This window comes from Cucurbita pepo, chromosome LG02 (assembly GCF_002806865.2).
Source record: "Cucurbita pepo subsp. pepo cultivar mu-cu-16 chromosome LG02, ASM280686v2, whole genome shotgun sequence".
Lineage (NCBI taxonomy): Eukaryota > Viridiplantae > Streptophyta > Magnoliopsida > Cucurbitales > Cucurbitaceae > Cucurbita > Cucurbita pepo.
The window spans coordinates 4,126,936-4,148,587 of NC_036639.1; the positions used below are offsets into that span (position 1 = coordinate 4,126,936).

Sequence of the window (21,652 nt, forward strand, 5' to 3'; positions counted from 1 at the left end):
GCTCTTCGTCTATCAGCTTGGTCAGTAAGCTCGTCAATCTCTTGCTGCCTAAATCTCTGCCATCTAGATCTTCATCGAATTCAAAAAAAAAAAAAAAATAATAATAATAATAATAATAAAATAAAAATAAATGTTAATTTGGTAGTGCAGAATTTATTTTCTACACGAAACCATTTTTTTTTTTTTTTAAAGTTAAAAGTTGATTTTTCTCGGCCGGCCGACACCAATAATTGGTAATTATCAAGGTTTATATCCCTATAATTTAAATTTTATGAAAATAAAATAAGAAATTTCATTACGCATATTAATAATTTTTTTTTATATAATTAATAAATTTTTTACTTCAACCACCGTTGATAGAGATATTGGAATCATATATATAATTTAATTGATTTAAGTATTTTAAGTTGACTTGTAAATTATTATTTTTTAGAAATTTTTTTTTTAAAAAAAAAGGTTATAAAAGCTAAAACTATGTGCATTGAATTGTCGTTTTAGATATCTATTTGATGGTCAGCGGAGAAGTCTTCTTCCTTACATCTCTCACTCATATCTCCCTTTTTGGTTGCTCTCTTTTCTGTTGCTTTTTTGTGTTGATGTCCTTTTTGGAACATGGGTTTGAATCGTGTTCGTGTTCGTGTTCGTGTTCTTGTCTGTTGGTTGTTGTTGTTGCTGCTTTTCAGCTGCTTCTTCGGATTTGGATCGGATGCCCAACCTCTACCTCAACAAGAAGGTACCGTTTCTTATTATTCCATGCACGAATTTGGTTGTTTCGTTTACTTCCTTGTCTTTCTTCTGTGAAGTTTAATCTTTCTATTTGCTTTCGGGCATTTTTTGAGACCTCGAACACTTTACTGTTGAGGATTATTGAGGGGAGTATGTTAGAAATCACAAACTTCTATAATATAATAATATTGTTCACTTTGAGCATAATCTCTCTTGGTTTCCCCTCAAAAGGTTTCATGCCAATGAAGATGTATTCCTTACTTATAAACTTATGATCGTCCTCTTAATTAGCCAATGTGTGATTCTTTTCCAACAATCCTTTCCTCGACCAAAGTACATCATAGAGTCTGCCCTTAATCAAGTTCGGCTCATTTTGCTGGAGTCCTCGAATAAAATACATCATTTGTTCGACACTTAGTCACTTTTGACTACACCTCAAGGCTAGCAACTTCTTTGTTTGACACTTGAAGATTCTATTAACATGGCTATAACTCTGATACTATGTTTAAAATCACGAACCTCTACAATAATATCATATTGTCCACTTTAAGCATAAGCTCTCATGGTTTTGCTTTTGGTTTCCTTAAGAATGTCTCATACCAATGGAGGTTTTGCTTTTGGTTTCCTTAAGAATGTCTCATACCAATGGAGATGTATTCCTTGTTTATAAACTCATGATCTGTAACGGCCTAGATCCACCGCTAGTAGATATTGTTCTCTTTGGGTTTTTCCTTTCGGACTTCCCCTCAAGGCTTTAAAACGCGTCTGCTAGGGGACGATTTCCACACCCTTATAAATGGTGGGTTGTTCTCCTCCCTAACCAATGTGGGACATCACAATCCACCTCCCTTTGGGGCCCAGCGTCCTCGCTGACACTCTTTCTTTCCTCCAATCGATGTGGGACTGCCCCCAAATCCACCCCTTTTGGGGCCCAGCGTCCTTATTGGCACATCGTCTTGTGTCTACCCCTTTGGGGAATAGCGAGAAGGCTGGCACATCGTCCAGTGTCTAGCTCTGATACCATTTGTAACGACCCAGATTCACCGTTAGTAGATATTGTCCTCTTTGCGCTTTCCCTTTCGAGCTTCCCCTCAAGGCTTTAAAACGTGGGGAAGGTTTCCACACCCTTATAAATGACGGTTTGTTCTCCTCCCCAACCAATGTGGGATATCACATAATCATTCCTTTAATTAGCCAATGTGAGATGTTTTGAGAAAACCAAAAACAAAACCATCAGAGCTTATGTGGATGTCCAAAGGGGGTGGATTTGGCAGAAGTCTCACATTGATGGTAGAAAGAAAGAGTGTCGGCAAGGACGCTGGCTCTAAAATAGGGTGAATTGTGAGAGTCCCACAATGGTTGGTGAGGAGAACGAAACACCTTTTACAAGGGTGTGGAAACCTTCCCGGTCTCGAGGGAAGCCCAAAAAGAAAAGTCTAAAGAGGACAATATCTGTTAGGTGTGTATCTTAGCCGTTACACTAACATTTACAATCGATTAGTCTAGAGATATGAACCGAACCAAACCAAAGTTGTTAGAATATTTTTATGAGTTGTGATGGTGGATGCAACAGTGAAAGCCCTTCAAGCAATATCTGCAGAGCTGAAGAACTTGAATTGGAACGTACACCAAAATTCATGCATCAATGGCGATGGCTTCCATAATGAAACTATTGACCATCAGACCATGCGATTGGTGCACTGCAATTGCTCCACTGATTTTTGCAGAGTCACCAGGATGTAATAATCATTCCCTTTTTTTCCCTTTCTTTCTAATATATCTTTAAAAGGTATTGAAATATTGAAATTTGTGACAGACAGCTTAAAACTCTGAATCTAGTTGGAGTATTGCCGGCAGCGTTTGCAAATCTTACTCAACTCTCGCAATTGTAAGTTGCAGATTACCACTGATTCCTTCATTGTTTTCGCTTTGATGTTGTTACGATCATGTTTAAATCGTGTAAAACTTGTATGGATTGATTCTAGCGTCTTCTTAATTGATTTCTCCAAAACAGAGATCTCACTCGCAATTTTATAAATGGATCGATCCCTAAGGATTTTGCTCGCATTCCTCTTGTTCGTTTGTAAGTTGCTCTGTTCTGTTTTTACGTGATTAGGGAATGATTTACTTGGTTGATGTTTATTCAATCGTGTCTTATGTGCAGTTCCATGCTCGGAAACCGACTCACTGGTCCGATTCCTCCAGAAATTGGCGACATTGCTTCACTTGAGGAACTGTAATACTTTCTTCCATCACTCTTTTATATTTTATCGCATTGAATTCAATCTCCACCTGAACTGAAGTGTAGGGTAACGGTTCATTGAATTTACAGGGTCTTGGAGCAGAATCAGCTTGAAGGAAATCTGCCCGAAAGCCTCGGAAAACTAAGTCGCTTGAAAGATCTGTGAGATTTCTCTTCGTTTTAGACAATAATCCCTAACATTTTAGTTCATTTTCATGGCTTTGATGGTTTACTTCTTNTTTTTTTTTTTTTTTTTTTTTTTTTTTTTTTTTTTTTTTTTTTGCCACTGATACAGCTTTGTTTACATTTTCTGCAGATTTCTTTCTGCAAATAATTTCACAGGCCCCATTCCAGAATCTTATGGAAACTTGAAGAACTTGACTGATTTGTATGTTATTTGTTGATACTCATCTTTGAACTTTTTTTTTTTTTTAATATTTTGCACAATTCATTTATTTTTTAACATTTTACATGTTCCTGCAGTCGTATAGATGGAAATGATGTATCAGGGAAGTTGCCTGAATTTATTGGCAACTGGATCAATCTTAAGCGATTGTAAGTAAAGAAAATTTATTTAATGATACTTTCAGAATGTAGTCTTACAGTTAATAACGGATGGAGATGGATACAAATTTGAAATACTTTTGTGATTTTATTTCTAATACGTTCCACGGTGTAAAACTGTCAATCACATTGTTGCGTTGAATAATTTCATAGATATTTGGTTTCCTTAGAAATTATAATATGCTTCTTTTTTCCGGTCTAAAATGGTCTCTTTCTCTTCAAGAGCAATAATATGTATCTAGTGCAAATTTATGCAATATCGTTATGTAGTTTTAGGATTTCTTTTCACTCGAGTATAATTGTTGAGATTCAGGGATATTCAAGGAACTTCTTTGGAGGGCCCCATTCCTCGTGCCATATCCGAGTTGAAAAGCTTAAATGCACTGTGAGATTGGTTTTCTTGACATTAGTGGTTGCTAGAATGTTTATCAATTTAAACAAGTAAAGAATCGTTATCTTTCTTGTTTGTCAGGAGGATAACTGATTTGAAGGGATCACCAATTAGTTTCCCCAATTTGACTCAATTGACATCTTTAGAAACATTGTAAGCAAAAGTTCAGAATTGTTGATTATTTATTATTAGTCGTTCCATTATAATTTATACTAGATTGGTTTTAATTCTTTTTGTTGATCTTAATCTCGCTTTTCTCCTGGTACGTAGGATCCTCAGAAATTGCTTAATTGAGGATACAATCCCCGATTATTTTGAAAAATTTAGTAGTTTAAGAACTTTGTAAGTTTCTGAACTTCTTCTCAGTTTTGCCTTCTTTCNAAAAAAAAAAAAAAAAAAAAAAAAAAAAAAAAAAAAAAAGAAAAGAAAAGTGGACTGGGAAGTTAATATGATTCATTGATGGAACTTTTATCTCTCAATAGGGATTTAAGCTTCAACAGATTAAATGGTACAATTCCAGAGCCATTATTACGGAATCTATCAAACCGTGATGTTCATTCCTTGTAAGTTATTACTTATTACAGAGCAGTCTACATATTTGTTACTTGTTCTGGACATGCAAATTGAGATGATTTACGTACCTGGTTTAGGTTTCTAAATGACAACTTGCTTACTGGTCATTTACCAAGCTGGATTACAGGACGCAAAGGAAACATGTTAGTCTAACGCTTCGTTACATTTTTTTTTTCCCCTCCAAATTGTATTACATTATTGTTCTCATCTGTTCATGATGGGAAATTCTTTTTATCTTGCTCTTCAGTTGTTGCTAACGTTATTACAAATTCTTTGTAGGGATTTATCTAACAACAGATTTACAGGGTCGCCTCTTCCCCCTTGTTTTGATCCTAAAGTGTAAGTTATTTTACTCATATTCATTACCATGATAAAACGTCTGTTATCTCTGTAGAAAATGTAAATTGGCCTTGGCTTCACTGTGAACAAATCTATTTCCTTGGTACAGGAACTTGCTTTCTGGTTATTCAAATTCGAGTAATGAAAGGTAAGAGTCTTAACAAAGTTATAGCGTGTTTGGAATAGTTTTTGTAAAAACATGTTTTTGAAATCAAATTATTTTCCTTTACCTTCGGACTTTTTACTAATTCAAGTGTGTTTGATATAGTTTTTTGAGTGATTTTATAGAATCAGAAAGTGTTCTCTTTAAAGAAAACCGTAAGAAACAAAATGAAAAAAAAAAAAAAAAAAACCATATTAATCTAAAACTATTTTAAAAAATACACTTGTGAGATGGATTATCAAAAATGACTTTAGATTGACTGAAAATCTTCCAAACATGTAGTAATTAAAAAGAAAAAAAAAACATATTATCAACTTTCATGTGTCATATGTGACGAGCAAGTTCTGAATTATCCAATTTGCAGTGTTCGTTGGTGCCTGAGGGGGGATCTCCCATGCGCAAGAGCAGTTCAATGTAAGTGAAGATGATCTAATTATGATTTTAACTTCTTTTGGAATTGTAGTCTTTTCTATATGTATATGCCAGTTTGCACGCAGCTTAACTAATCTCATGGGAGCTACCTAATTCTTGATTGAACTATTTGTTTGGTACATGGTTCTTGTAGTTCGTTCGTTGTTCATTAACTGTGGAGGACAGGAGACACACTTTAATGGTAATTTATACGAAGGGGATACGACTAGGGATGAGCAGTCCAAATTCTCTTTTTCAGAAAGATGGGGTTACAGCAGTACTGGTATTTTCATGGATAATGATACCGCTCAATACACAAGTAGCAATAATTCTCTTTTAGGCGTCTATGGGACAGCTCGACTTGCACCTGTTTCGCTGAAGTACTATGGATTTTGCTTGCAAAGTGGAAGTTACCATGTGAAGCTTCACTTTGCTGAAACAATGTTTACTGCAACTGCAGACCAAAAATTCAGTAGCTTGGGGAGGCGTATTTTTGACATCTCAATCCAAGTGAGTGGAAACACAATGACATATTAAATCGTGGGATTGTATTGTATTGCTGTTGGGTCTTTCTCTCTGTCTAGTAATTACTATTTACAAACTTAGTTCATTCTACAGGGAAAATTGATTGAAAAAGACTTTAACATAATGGAGAGAGCCGGAGGTGTTTATAAGAGCTATATTTTGGAAGTGCCTAATGTTATAGTAACTGGCAACACTCTTGAGATCCACTTATACTGGGCTGGTAAAGGAACAAATGCCATTCCATACAAAGGAGTTTATGGACCTCTGATATCTGCAATCACAGTTACATCAAGTAACCTTCATCCCTTATGCTAATCATTTCAGGTTTTCCTTGTCATGTGTTCTTGTCTACAACTTTCTTAGCACTGCCTTTTCTCTTTCAACAATTAATCTTTTGCCTATTTTGAATTGTTGTCGTCTTCTTTTGCTATTGTAGACCTTGATGAGGCAAAAAGGTTATCAGCTGGAGCTATTGCTGGCATTGTTGTTGGTACTTTTGTGTTGGTTGTTTCAGTATTGGTTGTTCTTCGAAGGAAAGGTTACTTAGGTGGGAGGGAAACTGAAGACGAAGGTAATATAAATAATTACAGGAGTAATCTATTTGTTTGAATTATGAAGTACATCTTTGGTAGTTTTATTCTTACCAACCACTTAAGGGAACGATTCAAGTTTGGACCGACCTGTTAAGATTTGATATGTTCTTTGAGGAATACTTTTTTTTCTAACTCACATATTTCTTTGGTTTAAAAAAACTTGCATTCCTTTATATTCTTTTTACAGAACTTCGGGACCTAAAATTACAGACAGGTTATTTTAGTTTAAGACAAATCAAAGCAGCCACCAACAACTTTGACTCGGCACATAAGATAGGCGAGGGAGGCTTTGGTCCTGTCCACAAGGTATATCTGTGGAAACTCCATCCTCTTCTCTCTATGTTCATCGTTGTTTGATATAAGATCCTGATAGTATCGCATAACAACGCGCACACACTTGATTTAGATGAACACAAAGAACAGGAGAGAGAAATTGCAAAGGGGAATATTGGCTAGAGATTTATATTGATGATTTAAAGTAGATTATCTGTTGATGACTTAAAGTAGAAAATACAGATAATATAGAAAGTATATTTTCAAAGCACTAATTAAGGGATATATATATATATATATGGTTATGTTTACTATATAGCTTTACCTGATATATAATCATCTATCATGTATAGCGAGCTAAGTAGCAGGCTCCATAACGAAACAGATTCTTCTTTCAACGTGCATGCGACTCAATATAAAATAACTTGAGTAAACAAAAAATATTTGGCAGGGAGTTCTGTCGGATGGCACTTCAATTGCTGTAAAGCAGCTATCCTCTAAATCAAAGCAAGGGAACCGGGAATTCATCACTGAAATCGGCATGATATCAGCGCTACAACATCCGAATCTCGTAAAGCTCTATGGTTGTTGTATTGAAGGAAAACAATTAATGCTTATTTATGAGTATCTAGAGAACAATAATCTTGCTCGTGCCTTATTTAGTAAGTGCCTTACATATATCTTTCATTGCTAGCTTGTTTCAGTTTCAAAATCGTTATAAATATTTTATGGCTTTCATTGCAAGACCCCGAGAAGCACTCACTCCATTTGGATTGGCCAATAAGAATGAAGATATGCTTGGGAATAGCAAAGGGGTTGGCTTACCTTCATGAAGAATCTTCATTGAAAGTTGTTCACAGAGATATAAAAGCTACTAACGTGCTACTTGATAAAAGCCTAAATGCCAAGATTTCTGACTTTGGATTGGCTAAGCTTCATGAAGAGGAGAACACCCATATCAGCACAAGAATTGCAGGCACAATGTATCTCTCTTTCTCTATCTCATTCTAATGTTAATTTAGCTCAAACTATTAGATCAAGTTTAGTCCTTTCGGAATGAGATAGCTTTTGAATCTCTTGTAGAGGATACATGGCGCCCGAGTATGCAACAAGGGGTTATCTGACTCATAAAGCTGATGTTTATAGCTTTGGTGTCGTGGCCTTAGAGATCGTTAGCGGGAAAAGTAACACAAGTTGCATGCCACAAGAGGAGTTTGTTTTTCTTCTTGACTGGGTAACTAGTGCCTTTTCAAGTTCTTCCCCTTTTAGCCATCAATTAGTTTTTCTCTCTTTTACTTTTCCTCACACATGGAGTGTCTTATACTTGATGAAGGCTATTGTTCTACAAGAAGAAGGAAACCTACTCAAACTTGTTGATCCGAATCTTGGCTCAGAATACTCGAAAGAAGAGGTCATGAGAATGCTTCATATCGCTCTCTTATGCACGAACCTATCTCCGACCCTCAGACCATCCATGTCTTCTGTGGTTAGCATGCTTGAAGGTAAAATCCCAACTGAAGTACCGAACATGAAGCGCAATGTAGGTGATCGAGATGCAAGGTTCAAAGCCTTTGAGAAGCTGTCACAGGACAGCCTAACAAGCATTTCAACATCTTCACAAGGCATTCAAATGCAGAGAAGCATGTTAATTGATGGACCATGGATCGACTCGTCGTCTACTTCTACCCAAAACAAGGATGAGACTCGAGACTGTTCTTCAACCAGAAGTCTCCTTCGAGACTGAATCAAAGGAAAACATCAAATTCATAGTGAGATGGATACATTTGTGACAATTATTATTTTACATACTTATCTGCCAAATAAATCGAATAAACTGGCTAGATGTGATTGATTTAAATTGGTTGAGTTAGACTAGTTGAATTAAAGTCGTGTCAAGGGTTGACCAAGTTCGATTAATATTTTTAGAAAAGGGTCACCTTCCATCTCAATCCACGACCGGGTGGAGTGTTTCAGCAACGACGACAGTGCGGGTTCACCCTCTAACGGCCAACAACATTTGCCAATCATCAATCGAACTATAATTAATTTAGAGTACCAAATAGAATAACTCTGTTATGAACTCTGAAAAATTGATGAAATAGAAGTAGAAACTGCTTTAAAATGAGAGAAAAAAAGAGAAGGGCCTGCCATGATTTACAGATGATGGCCTTTAATAGTTAACAAATATTCACCTATCACGTAAATAACAGAGAGCAGTTTTGAGACTACCTATACACTTGCAACTACCAAAAACGCAGGTTTCATAAGAAGATCAACACTCAATCCCAGTATTTATCTGAACAGAGAAAGAAGTTCGACGAATGTTTGAGAGTGGAGCATCAACTCTTACAACTACCCCGGAATTCCCAACGTTCCCGTTCCATTTCGACCGGCCGATCTGGATGCCGAGCAAGAAATCAAATAGAAGAAAGGAGACTGGCTAGTAGTGAAGATATTTATAATACGGTGCAAGAAAAAGGAGTCGATGGATAAATAATACAAGTAAAGGTGGTTATAGCTGTAAATAAACATGATCCACAGACAAAAGGTAATTCAATACTTACAGAAATTGAAGCAAATGCAGAAGGATGGGCAATGGAAGAACAGCCGCACATGAGATTGAGATGTTCGTTCACTGAATGAACAATTTCGGCACGAACACCAGGATTGCTTCCCCCAAAAGTGGAACTCAAACTGATCATTTAAAAACATTAGAGACAGAATGACCACCCGTCACAGGAGAAGCGAAAAAATGAAAATAAGTTTCCGTTGCAAGGATATCGAACTGAAAATCATGCCTAGTGCAAGCGGAAAAATGGAAGAGGAGAATTATACTTGCATCTGTACCACAACGTGAATTCTTTATACAACATGAGATTACAGTTTGAACTCTCATTTAATCACCAACTATCCACATTCAAACCTAAGGTGTTGAAAAAACTTTCCAAGTAATCACACAACATAAATCAGTCTAGGAGACGAGTTTTGGGCGTATCCGTATGAAAGCATGTCAAGAGCCGGGTTATTTTCGTTGTTTGCAACAAATACTCATAGATTACATCAAAGTCCAAGCTGACATTTATTGCTATAGTGGAAAAATATAGATGACTCGACTTTGATGAATAAGCATATATACACTAACCTGCATTGTAGAGTTGGTTTCACCAGAAGACCTGTTCTCTTCCAAGCCAATGATTGAGCAAGGTCCAAAGTAAATGATTTGTCAGGAAATTGCACCATTGGTGTTATTCGGGTTCCCCATTTATTCTAAGAAAATCGACCAGCACAAACAAGGCACCAACTTAGCAACACTGGGGCCCATACCCATACAAATTCTTTAGGAAATTGAATTTGCAAAGGAGAACCAACTTTGTCTTCTTTTGTTATAGGAATGAAATCAGGACATAACTAACCTTGCAACAGAAGCTGAATCTCATTTCTCCTGGATATTGACCTTGAGCTTGAAGGAGGCCTCCACAAAAGGGCAAAAATGCTGTTGTAGTTAAGCCTTCACCCGACACATAAGTCAACTGCCCGTTGGGGAACTGTAAATCAACAAAGGACTGGGAAGGAGGGAGGGGGAAGGTGATGTTACTCGACTGATCCAAAGGGTATGATAAACAAGAAATAGTTCTAAACTTTAAGGTCAAGCAATTGCCACTAGCCAGGCAATCCAAAAACAACATGAACAAAAAAAATAAGACCAAAACAAGAAAATTTATATCTTCATTTACTGGATAAGTAAAACATTGCTCCAAGATAGAGCCTTCTTTCTGATTAGTGTTTATTGAAAATACTTGAGCACTGATCCCTGATTCTGAAGTTTTAATATGGCAAACAACATAAGAACTTTCGTATACATAATGTTGAGCAATTCTTTCCATTTGGAAGAGCATGTTCTGCACTTAGTGGGCCCCAAGATAGCTCTCACGACGCCAATTGCTTTTTGTTTAAAAAGATTACTTCGGTTTTCTTATGACACGGTTTTATGTCATATTGAAAACCAAACTACGTTCACCACAATTATTATGCTAATAGGAAATTAAATGGTTTTATCAACTTACACAAGCTGGGGGATTGAGACGAAGCATCGACATAAACAACCACCTTCTATGCTTTGACCAGACTGCTGGACATAGAGAATGCATTCCATTCTGATGATTCATGAAATAATAACATTAGAAGTTGGAATAAAGTAGGATTTATATGAAAATGACAGTTCAATGTGTCATGTCACGGGCACTTGAAGAAGTAAAATTCAAAAGTTTCTCTAAAAGCAAAAACAATAGGCATTGAAAGTGAAAGAATGGTATTCATATTTCTAAGTCTCAAATTATGTACATCACATTGAGGGTCCCGATTGCCAAGTTAAAATCAGCGTTTGATCAGACTAAACTAGAAAATTTCTACACATATTGCATGGAGAAACTCAAGTTCAACACTCACATCAGGATTGCAGAAAGGATTTTAAGACATGAAGAGCTATCCCAGATTTTGAACATTCATAAACTGAAAATTGGTGGTCAACGTGCTTTTAGAAAAAGTTTAAGCTGTCCATGATAAAAATTGACAGCAATAGTCAATCAAATAGTGACAATCACATCTTTCTAAAGGGATAGCTATTGGTAGCAATGCAGAGAACTCCTTTAATATACATCCAACAAATAAGGTTGCTGTCGTGTAAAAAGACGCTTCTTGAAACCTAACTAAATCCTAACACTCCTAGCAGTAACAGCCAAACTATTCTGTTTGTTTAATTGAAAACAAAATAACTTCTGCACTTTGATTCTAACATGACTTCATTGTCCAAAATCTGACACGCGATTTAATTTTGATGCTACTAGCCATATAAAGTAGGTGTTACCTTTCTATCATAACCGTACCAAAGCAAGTGTTGCTTTGATAAATGAACTGGCAAAAGAAGTGTCGAGTCACGAACAAAGAGTACTGGCCCAAGCTGCAGCAGAAATAAAGATGAGTTATCATTTCCAGATGCTGTTCTGCCATGTGATGCTTCTACTCTCCATAGATCTCCTCTGGCAACTAATGAACTTTCCACATCTCGTGATCTACTATCATACGTTGAAGAAATATTGATCGTGCTCTACACCCAAAGAACAATAATATTAAAGAGGAAACAGAAATCCTCAACCTACATAACTATGATTCAACACCACCACTATGCCCACACAAAAAAGATGAATAAATGCCATGGAATTGTAGGGTTTGGAAGAGAAGGAAAATACTAGCTGGGGAGATAAGATGATTGAACACAAAATTTGCTGAGATTTCCACTACAATTGGTAGAACATAAAGACAATCTAACTTTCAAAAAAACAGGATTAGAGGCTCCCTCAACTACAACGAGAAGTCACAAAGACGAACCAAGGATTGACAAAATTACTACATACAAAAAATGTATCAAGTTTTCATGGTCTCCCACAGGATAATTGTTTTGCTCACGTTATGATGTTGTCATAACCATATGTTCTATTATTGACAGATAGTAACAGCTAACTATTTCAAAATGATTCCTCTAGCATGTCTCATCTCGTGAGAATGAGTAGTGCTCAAATCACAATAGTTTCCACCATGGACAACATAGCTATAATTTTTTCAAAACTTTCCTTCATTATTCTCAAGTCAATGGTTTCTTCCCCACATAATAATTATTATCTGTCTCTGTATAGGTGAGTTGTTGAACGTGATCATAAATGCACTAAGTTCGTGGCTGAACAGGCCACTGTAGGGCAGTGTATTAATAACTATTTAAAGAAGCCATTCAGAAAAGGAACTCCTGATCACTCTATTTGGCAGATTTGTGTTCGAAGAGGTCTCTGTTCTGTAATAAGCTATAGATTTAGACCACAATTAGTAGATTTAACAGGTCTTTAGCTAATGAAGAGTAAACCATTTTTGTCCTAGTCAAAATAGAACACCTGAAAGCAGTCATTGAAAAATTAATTATCTGCCGTACTGCCAATATCATGTCTGCAATCTGCAAATTAAATAAATGTTTATCACACTGCTATTACCTGTGCCCTTCCCAGATGTCCTATAGCCTTCAAATCAAAGCCAGATGCTTCATCGTCAACCATCGCATCTGAACCAGCATCATGGTCAGCAAGTTCAGAACTACGCAAGCGCTCTGTTAATGTTCCAAGATTCCCTTGAACAGCAACACCAATATCATCCCTCTGCCAACTCTTATCCCGATCCATCCTAATGGACCCTATTACATTCTCCTCAGGCCAAAATGGCATCGGCAGCTGTCTGAAAAATTGTTGTACCACACCATTCAAACAAGCACCAAAATCAGCGCTAGCTTGTCCAATCCTACTACCAATATCAAAAATCGAATCGTGGGCAGTCAACCCATAATCCTTGATAGCAAAACTTTGTCCCGGAAATTCAAGATCAAAGAGCTTAGAATTTGGGGGATTTGGCCAGGGAAATGAAGGCGGCGGTATGTGAGAATGAATCAGTCCCGTGAAACCCTGAGCAAGACGGTCCGCGAAATCCTGACCATGCCTCTGCACCTCCTCCCAAGCTTCGAAGGATCTTTCTACGGACATTAGTGAAAGAATCCAAAACCTCCAACCTTATCTTACACCCACAACCTCTTCATACAAAGGGAGAAACGAACTTCCTCGATAAACTTAATGAGAAAGAGAACCTTCACGATGAACAAAGATCAACAATCTAGAAGTAAAATCAATCGACCAGCCTATCAAATAAAACAACAGCAGAAGAACTAGGGTAGAAGCATTTTACTTAGGGCACCAACAGAACTCCAGAGAATCGAGTAAGAATCGAGTAAGAATCTTGCATCTCCAGCTCCACAACCGATCAATTCCTCCTCAAACACCAAACGAACTACAGCAAGAACTGGAATCGATCCCGGAATTCAATTTCCAAACAAATAAACCAATGAATTAGGTTACAGAAGACGCAAAAGGGAGCAGTTAGAAATGAATTTTGAAATTCGAAACACCAGGGGAATTGCTCGAAGTGAGAAGTAGGGTTTTAGGATTGGGAATTGAAGAAGGTAAACATGAAGAAGGCGAGGAAGGATTGGAAAGCGAAGGGTTTGTTCTTCAGAACGCCAAATTAGCAACGCGGTCGGGACGGTATTCGTTTGTATATTCATAAAGCAGGACGTCAGCCATTAAACCTGTGGCTGATTCTAATGAGTTGTCCGGATTTTTTTAATGCGGAGAAACGCTAGAATCACCTGCCCGCGGACGCTAACTATGTCACAGCCAATCGGATGTGAGAATAGATTCTGGTCTTCGTTTATTCTCTTTTGGGTAACGACAAGACGCAGGAATTTGGTCCAATCTTCGTCCGACACTTAAATGTGATTTAGCCGCTAATTGGTCGCACGTGCCACGTAAGATTAATTAATTTTTTTTAAAATAAATTAATAAAAATATTCATAAATTTTGTAGTTTCACCATAATATATAATATATATATATATACCTTTAAAAAAAATTATTAAGTTCTTTCACTTTCTTTTTTTCTTTTAATAATTCAAAAATATTTTTATCATTAATAGAATATTTTAAAAGTAAGCTCAACACTTTATATCTTTAAAATTAATTGTATATAGTTAATATATTGTAATATTTTTAATGTTATTTTTTAAAAATTAGGGAGTATTTTTTAAATGCTATGGATATTTTTTTAGCTTTTTAAAAAAAATAAAAATAAAAGGTTCTTTTATAAGATTTAAGGGTATTACTGAAATTTTAAAAGTATTTTTTAAACAAAATATTAACCATTTTGATCCCAATTAATTAATGATAATGACATTTTTTTAATTTTTTATAACAATTAAGACTATTTTTAAATGAAATATTAATTTTCCATTAAACTAATTGTAATGGTATTTTTTTTAAAACAAAATTTACATGCTAGTGACGGTGACACTAATGGTATGAAGACCAACCCATTGTCAGATAAGTGCTCGTATTATTGCCACAATAACAAGCTCCTCAACATGGTCAGGTAAATTAATAAAAATACCGTTAAATTATATTTATATACCTTAATAAGATTTCAATAATTTTCATAAACTTTTAAAAAATTTAAAAATATCCATTAATATTTTTTAAAAATACCCTTTCAACCTTAAAAAGTGTTTGGAAAATACAACATTAAAAAAATACAAAAAGAAATTAATTAATACTCTTCGGTAAAAAATTTAAAAATATTCCTAGAAATAATTAAAAAAATGAATAAAATGAAGAAGGTAAATGCTACGTGTTTTTATTGTGACCAATTAAAGTTGGACACGTTTCGTACGGCTGTTCTCCATTTAGCCGACTCACCGTTCAGGTTGGAGACAAAAACTAGAAGAAACAAAAGCTAAAAGGCCGCAGTTTCAGTTCCTCCCTTCTTCAGATCTCTGTTTCTCTCGTAACCTCGCGCCGGAACCCAAATGAGCAGCGGGCTCAACTTCACCAGCTTCTACGCCACCTGGTTCGACCACCTCCGCCACCTCATCCACCAGCTCTCCTCCACCCCCACTGACCACCACCTCGTCCACACCATCATCTCACACTACTCCGAGTACTTCCGGGTCAAGTCCCTCGCCGCCGAGAAAGACCCTCTCTCCGTCTTCTCCGCCCCCTGGGCCACCTCCTTTGAACGCTCCCTTCATTGGGTAGCTGGTTGGCGTCCCACCACTACTTTTCATTTGATTTACTCCCAGTCAACCATTCTCTTTCACTCCCAGATTGCCGATATTCTTCACGCTCNTTTTTTTTTTTTTTTTTTTTTTTTTTTTTTTTTTTTTTTTTTTTTTTTTTTTTTTTTTTTTGTCGTCGTCCTCGACGGTCCAAACCACCGATAGCACATATTGTCATCTTTGGGCTTTACTTTTCAAACTTCCCACAAGGCCTAAACATACAGTAAGGTTTACACATCTGTCTAAAGGGTGATTTGTTCACCCAATTCATCTCTTCAAAGCCCAGCATCTCTCATTTCTTTTTCCAATCAATGTGGGTCCGCTACCAAATTCACCCCTTCAAGGCCCAGCGTCTTTACTAGCACACCACCTCGTGTCTACCCTTCAAGGAACAGTCTCCTTGCTGACACATAGTTCGATGTTTGACTCTAATACCATTTGTAATGACCTTGCCCCACAGCTAGTAAATATTGTCTTCTTTGGACTTTCCTTTTCAAGGTTTCCTTCAAGTCATTAAAATGTGTCTACGACATAAAGATCTTCACACCCTTATAAAGGATGTTTCGTTCTCCTCCCCAACCAATGTGAGATATCACATGACATAAAAGAAACTCAGAGCGTAGAATAAATTAACTTAAGGAGTAGAGTTAGTCGAACAAGTATACAATAACTTTACGAGAATTATTTGATTTTACCATAATTGTTAGTAGAAGGAGAATTGTTAATAGATTTAGTAGAATAAATTATTAACTAATATTAACTGAATTGAATGGTGGGTCCGACCAAGTTTAAATTTTGTGGTTGAATTGAAAAGTTACCTTGAAGTTTTTTTTACTTGTTTCAACATATTTCGATCAAGAGTCATATTCGAGGTTTCATGCAGGTGGAGGAGGAGAATGCGATAATGGATGAGCTATCGGAGTGGCAAGACGAGGAGAGCGAGCTGATGCAGAGGAGGGTGGAGGCGTCGGGGAAGGGTGAAGGTCTGGTTAGCATTATAAAGAAAGCGGACGCTCTACGGCTGCGGACACTGCAGAAGGTGGTGGAGCTTCTCACGCCGAAGCAGGCGGTGGAGTTCCTCATCGCCGCCGCCGAGCTCCAGTTTGGTGTTCGGGGGTGGGGGATGAATGAGGACCGTCAACGTGGCAATCATCCAGACACCTAAAACAATTTTAAATAAATTTGAGTTATAAAACCCCTCTATTTACTTCTTATTATTACAAATTTTATGTCATTTTAATTATATTACTGTATGAATATATCTTATGAACATCACACGCACAAAAAGACAAAACTGAGGCCAATTGTACAATGAATCATTCATGGAATGACACGTGTCATACATGCAAGCGTTTCAACTTGCTTCAATGACGTGGCCTGGACAATTATGCTGACGTCAGAAACTTCTAGTCCTTCCACATTTTACCAATGTATACGACAAGAGTTTGAGTTAGATTTGGGAAGACGGAAAATTTTGTTTCAAACTCAATTCAAGCAAAAATAAAAAGTTTATAATTTAATCTAATTTTATTCTATTTATTAAACTAATTTAATATTTATAATAGCGATGTACATTAAACTCGACAACTTGAACTGATCTAACTCGAATGGTAAGGGTTAAGCTAATTTTTTAAAATCAAATAAGTTTAATTTAAATTTCGAGTTCGTTGGAAAAAATTTTGAGTTGACTAGAACCGAAAAAAGTATTCATAAATTATATTGAGATTGGGTTGGGTTGGATAGATTATGAAACAATTTCATGTTAGATTAAATTACCAATCTAGTCCAAAAAATTTAATCTTGTAACCATAAGGTTACGTGGTGACTAGTAAATATTTAATAATTAAGTTTAACATTTTTAATTATTAATAGGACGTATATGGTAAATAAATTCGAGTTTTTAAAATAATAAAAAATTAAAAAAAAAAGAAAAAGGAAAACTATTTCAGTGACATTTTATTTAAAAATGATATAAGAAAATAATTGTTTAAATTATATATTAATTTTATATTTTCAATAAATAAATAAAGCTGAATATATAGTGTTTTCTTAATTTCATAATGATTTTCTAATTTTATTTTAATATTTTAGAGAAAAAATTGGGCTACGTGTCAAATTCTCAATGTGACCTTTTTTTTTATTTATTATTTCTTTCATTCTTATGTGCATATATTCTAAAAAAAATCTCTCCAATAATATCCTATGATTTTTGTAAATATTAAGTAATCTATTTTAATTTTTTATAATATATATTTATCGAGAATAAAATTTTATACGCTATAATGAAAATGTCAATTTACTCCTTACATCGATGAATTTAATAACATGATTTAAAGCTCCAATTTCATCTTGACAAATAATTTTGTAAATTTATTTAAAAAAATTATCTTACTTGAAGTTTGGAAAATTCTATTTTAATACCAATTATTTTTTTCAAAAAATTAAATTGGTAATTGTCCAATAATGAACATTGATAGAAATTAAAAAATGGAAATAACAATATTTTTTGCATGTGTGAATTGCTAGTTTTCAAAGGCGAAAAAAATAATAATATAAAGTAAATAAAAATTGTGTGGGTCAGACAGAATAAAAACCGAAAAAAAATGAGATTGATCACTTTTATAAGGAATAGAATTGTCGAAGTGATTCCCAATTTTATAAATGTATCATATATTTTATTCTCGTTCTTTAATGTTCGTAAGTACACTGAATTCGAGTGTTCCTTAAAGTGATCGAGTATATATTTACTTTTTGAATTAAAAAAAAAGAAATTAAATTAATTTCACCCCATTTCAAATTAAATAAATAATGTGATGATCTAGGATTGGCATGCGATTATTGTTATGTTATTTCCCTTTTATTAATAATTTATTTTCTATAATTTTATATAATTTTAAAAAATATTAAAAATGTTAGGAATATTGATATGAGATGGACAAGGAATAAAAAAATTAGGATTCTCTTATAATTTGGTTGTTATTACAATCAATTATGCACCAAATAAATCATTTGTCTGAAAATATGTTTTAGTTTTAAAAATTTGTAATCATGTTTTTTAATTAAAAAAAACTTTTTAGAACTTTTTAAAAAATTTTAAAATATATTTTTGATAATTTTGGAATATTTTATTTAAAAAAGTATAATTAACTTTTAAAAAATATTTCTAACGATACATAAATTTTATTAATATCTGAACATTTTTGAAAGTTAACTAATACTTTAATCATTAGTATAAGAACAACACCAATATTATTATAATTTTAAAAATACCCACAAACTTTTAAAAGTAACATTAATACGTTTCAATTTAAAAGTATTATGTATTATTATTATTATTATTATTTTTGAAAGTTTAGGTTTATTATTTAGATAAAGTACCAAATCGGGTTTTTTTATTTTTATTTTTATTAATTTAGTCTAAATAAAATATTAATTAAATAGTATTAAATTTAAAAGTGGAAAAAAAAATTACAAGTAGTTCAAAATTGCATGGATCAAAGGAAAGAAAAAATAATAATAATAATAAATCATAATTTAACGGAAAATTATTTATTTATTTTTTTTAAAATCCTTATAATCATAATTTGAAATATCAATAAATCTAAAAAAAATAAAATCCCCCAATCTTCCATCTTGTGGAAGGAAACCACGAAATCAACATCTATAAAAGCCCTCCTCGACTCCGTTCTCAACCACAAATTTATTTCTCAATTTCCCTTCGCAAATTTCCGATTTCGTTTTCTCTCATATTATTCGCAGAAATTTCAGTTCCATATCCCAAGCCACTATGATCTCAACCAAGCGTTCTTCTACTCCTTTCGCCGCCGCGCCGGAGTTGAGAATCGACTTCGGATCCTCCTATATTCCTAAGCGAAACTCCTTTGGACCTCTAGGAGAAGACGCTCACTTCATCTCTCACTCCAGGAACATCTTCGGAGTCGCAGACGGCGTCGGCGCTTGGGCGGAGGAAGGCATCGACGCTGGAGAGTACTCCAGAGCGTTAATGGCGAACTGCGCTGCCGTCGCGGCAGAGGAGACAGATCCGAGGCGGATTCTGACGGAAGGCTACTTGAAGACGAAGTACATAATCGGATCCTCCACGGCCTGCGTAATCGCTCTCAGGAACAATACGCTACACGCGGCGAACATCGGCGACAGCGGATTCATGATCTTCAGAGAGAAGAAGCTCGTTTTCGTATCGGCGACGCAACAGCATCGATTCAACTGTCCGTATCAATTAACCGGCGGATTTTCTCTCAGCCTGCCGGTACAGCCTTGGGAGTGTAGAGTGGAGGTTTATGCCGGAGATATCATCGTCGCTGGTACGGACGGGCTATTGGACAACGTTTTCGCTTGCGAGATCGAGAAGATTCTGAAGGAGGAGGAACGAGTTGACTCGGGGAAATTGGCGTGGCGATTGGCCGAGTTGGCGTTGAGCAACTCGCTCGACAAACGTCGAACGACGCCGTTTTCAGTTGGTGCTAGAGAGGCCGGGTTTTTGTGTGACGGAGGGAAGATTGATGATATTACGGTGATCGTGGGAGAAGTTCAAGAAAAGGCAAAATATTCGTGAGGTTTTTATTATTTGTTTTTTTTTTTTAATATTTATATAATATATATATATATATATATATATATATTAGAAATTCGACTCATCTTATATTTAATAAATCTAATAAATGTAGAACAGTTTAATTGATATGTGATAATTTTTTTATTTATTAGTGAAAGTTCAAATCTAAAAAGTATTTGGAATATCACTTTTAAATTCTATAAATTTGTACGTATACTAACAAGTCATCAAATTTTATTTTATTTTATTTTATTTTTATTATTATTATTTTTTAATTCATGAGATGATATTTTGTTAGTTTTCTTTAATGGATAAGCTAAACATCTAATCTTTCAAAATAATTAGGATGAAAATTACTTTTTTTTATAAAAAAAAAAAAATAGAAAGACTAAATTTAGATAATTTACTCGTTGGAGTTACCAATTTAAACTCATTTGAATTTAATTTTTTTCTTATTTTTTAATTTAAACATAAATAAAAAATTCAATACTTTTGCATGACAATTGTAATTATCATAATATAGCATATTTAGACTAAATATACTATTATTTATTTATGTCTGAGTTCGTGTTTATTTGGTTTTTAAATTTTAAAAATTATTTAATATATTCGAGTATAAGATCATAATATAACGGAATCTAATAACTATAAAATTGAATTCTATAACGGAGAATAAAGATATAGTTATTGATATTAATAGTAAGATTATAATTTCTTAAATATCAATAAAATATAGATATCAACAAATATATATATATATATTTTTTAATAAAAAATTGTTCAAATTAATATTAGAGTTATTTTTACTTCCAAATTAAGCTATAGTTCTTATTTTACTATTTACGTTTTATGGAAATTAGAGCTATCGATGAATTTGAGATATTCGTATGGATATTTTAATTTTTAATTTTATGTTTGGGGTTAAAAATTTAAATAAACATCGAATAAGATACAAAATTGAAGACCTATTTATAATGATTAAAGTAAATAGGTTTAACGTTATTGGAAAGTTTCAATTATAACTTAATATATTGACTTATGAGATAAAAGCGCATCTAGTGTAGTGGTATCATAGTACCCTCCCACGGTACTGACCGGGGTTCGATTCCCCGGATGCGCAAGTTCTCTTCTCTATATTTTTATTTGTTTGGGGCTTTTGACGAATATTTAATTTGATAACTAAATAATATCTTAATAGCTATTTTAAAAATTAATATTTTTCAAATACGGTAATTTTTTTTAATGGGTCAAAATTCAACTCTACTCTACTCAATTACAATAGGTGACATGCAGCTAAATAGTGTCCAACTCGATTGTAAGAGAAAAAAAATGTATGAGTTGGTTGAAGATAAATCGTGCCTAACTGCAAGAGATGATAGACAACTAAATAGTTTTACATGTGAGACGACCTACCCTAAAAATTCATGAGTAGATTATCTCTTCATAATTTTTAAAAACATTTGTTGGATAACTATGATGTTTAATAAATCGTTGTACTTATAACATAAAACAGGCACGTTAGCATCGAATAAAGATTATATCTAAAGAGCGGTATTTTGGTGTTTATTTTATTTATTTTACATTT

General features: G+C 34.4%; 4 protein-coding genes and 1 non-coding gene across 6 annotated transcripts; 4 read left to right on the top strand and 1 right to left on the bottom strand.

The window, feature by feature from the left end:
• The first annotated feature begins 513 nt into the window (after positions 1–513).
• Positions 514–8,711, top strand: LOC111789413 (probable LRR receptor-like serine/threonine-protein kinase At1g53430). 2 transcript variants are annotated; one of them, XM_023670177.1, is made up of 24 exons: positions 514–733; positions 2,300–2,465; positions 2,543–2,614; positions 2,741–2,809; positions 2,891–2,962; positions 3,059–3,130; positions 3,285–3,356; positions 3,452–3,523; positions 3,846–3,917; positions 4,005–4,076; positions 4,194–4,265; positions 4,406–4,486; positions 4,574–4,639; positions 4,776–4,835; positions 4,945–4,983; positions 5,363–5,412; positions 5,564–5,919; positions 6,028–6,226; positions 6,371–6,505; positions 6,715–6,833; positions 7,252–7,462; positions 7,546–7,783; positions 7,884–8,034; positions 8,134–8,711. In XM_023670177.1, exons 1-24 carry the CDS (start codon positions 613–615, stop codon positions 8,542–8,544), a joined length of 3,048 nt encoding a protein of 1,015 aa, XP_023525945.1. In that variant the 5' UTR covers positions 514–612; the 3' UTR covers positions 8,545–8,711. The 2 variants fall into 2 exon arrangements, with proteins under 2 accessions (XP_023525945.1, XP_023525948.1); XM_023670180.1 differs by lacking the exon at positions 514–733 and having other exon boundaries at positions 2,366–2,465; positions 2,547–2,614.
• Positions 8,712–8,878: 167 nt separating this feature from the next.
• LOC111789414 lies at positions 8,879–13,960 on the bottom strand. The gene is made up of 8 exons (XM_023670181.1): positions 13,575–13,960; positions 12,836–13,476; positions 11,665–11,904; positions 10,865–10,954; positions 10,214–10,363; positions 9,943–10,067; positions 9,365–9,494; positions 8,879–9,198 (listed from the first exon to the last, which is right to left on the bottom strand). Exons 2-8 carry the CDS (start codon positions 13,373–13,375, stop codon positions 9,073–9,075), a joined length of 1,401 nt encoding a protein of 466 aa, XP_023525949.1. The 5' UTR covers positions 13,376–13,476; positions 13,575–13,960; the 3' UTR covers positions 8,879–9,072.
• Positions 13,961–15,245: 1,285 nt separating this feature from the next.
• On the top strand, positions 15,246–16,659 carry LOC111787661 (protein DOG1-like 4). The gene is given in 2 exon segments (XM_023667679.1): positions 15,246–15,560; positions 16,282–16,659. Coding segments are annotated over 2 exon segments (693 nt in total).
• Positions 16,660–19,281: 2,622 nt separating this feature from the next.
• On the top strand, positions 19,282–20,067 carry LOC111787662 (probable protein phosphatase 2C 55). The gene has a single exon (XM_023667680.1). The coding sequence runs from the start codon at positions 19,282–19,284 to the stop codon at positions 20,065–20,067; it is 786 nt and encodes a 261-aa protein (XP_023523448.1).
• A 1,049-nt stretch (positions 20,068–21,116) lies between these two features.
• Positions 21,117–21,187, top strand: TRNAG-CCC. Its single transcript has one exon. It is a non-coding gene; the product is annotated as a tRNA-Gly (tRNA).
• The last annotated feature ends 465 nt before the right edge of the window (positions 21,188–21,652 follow it).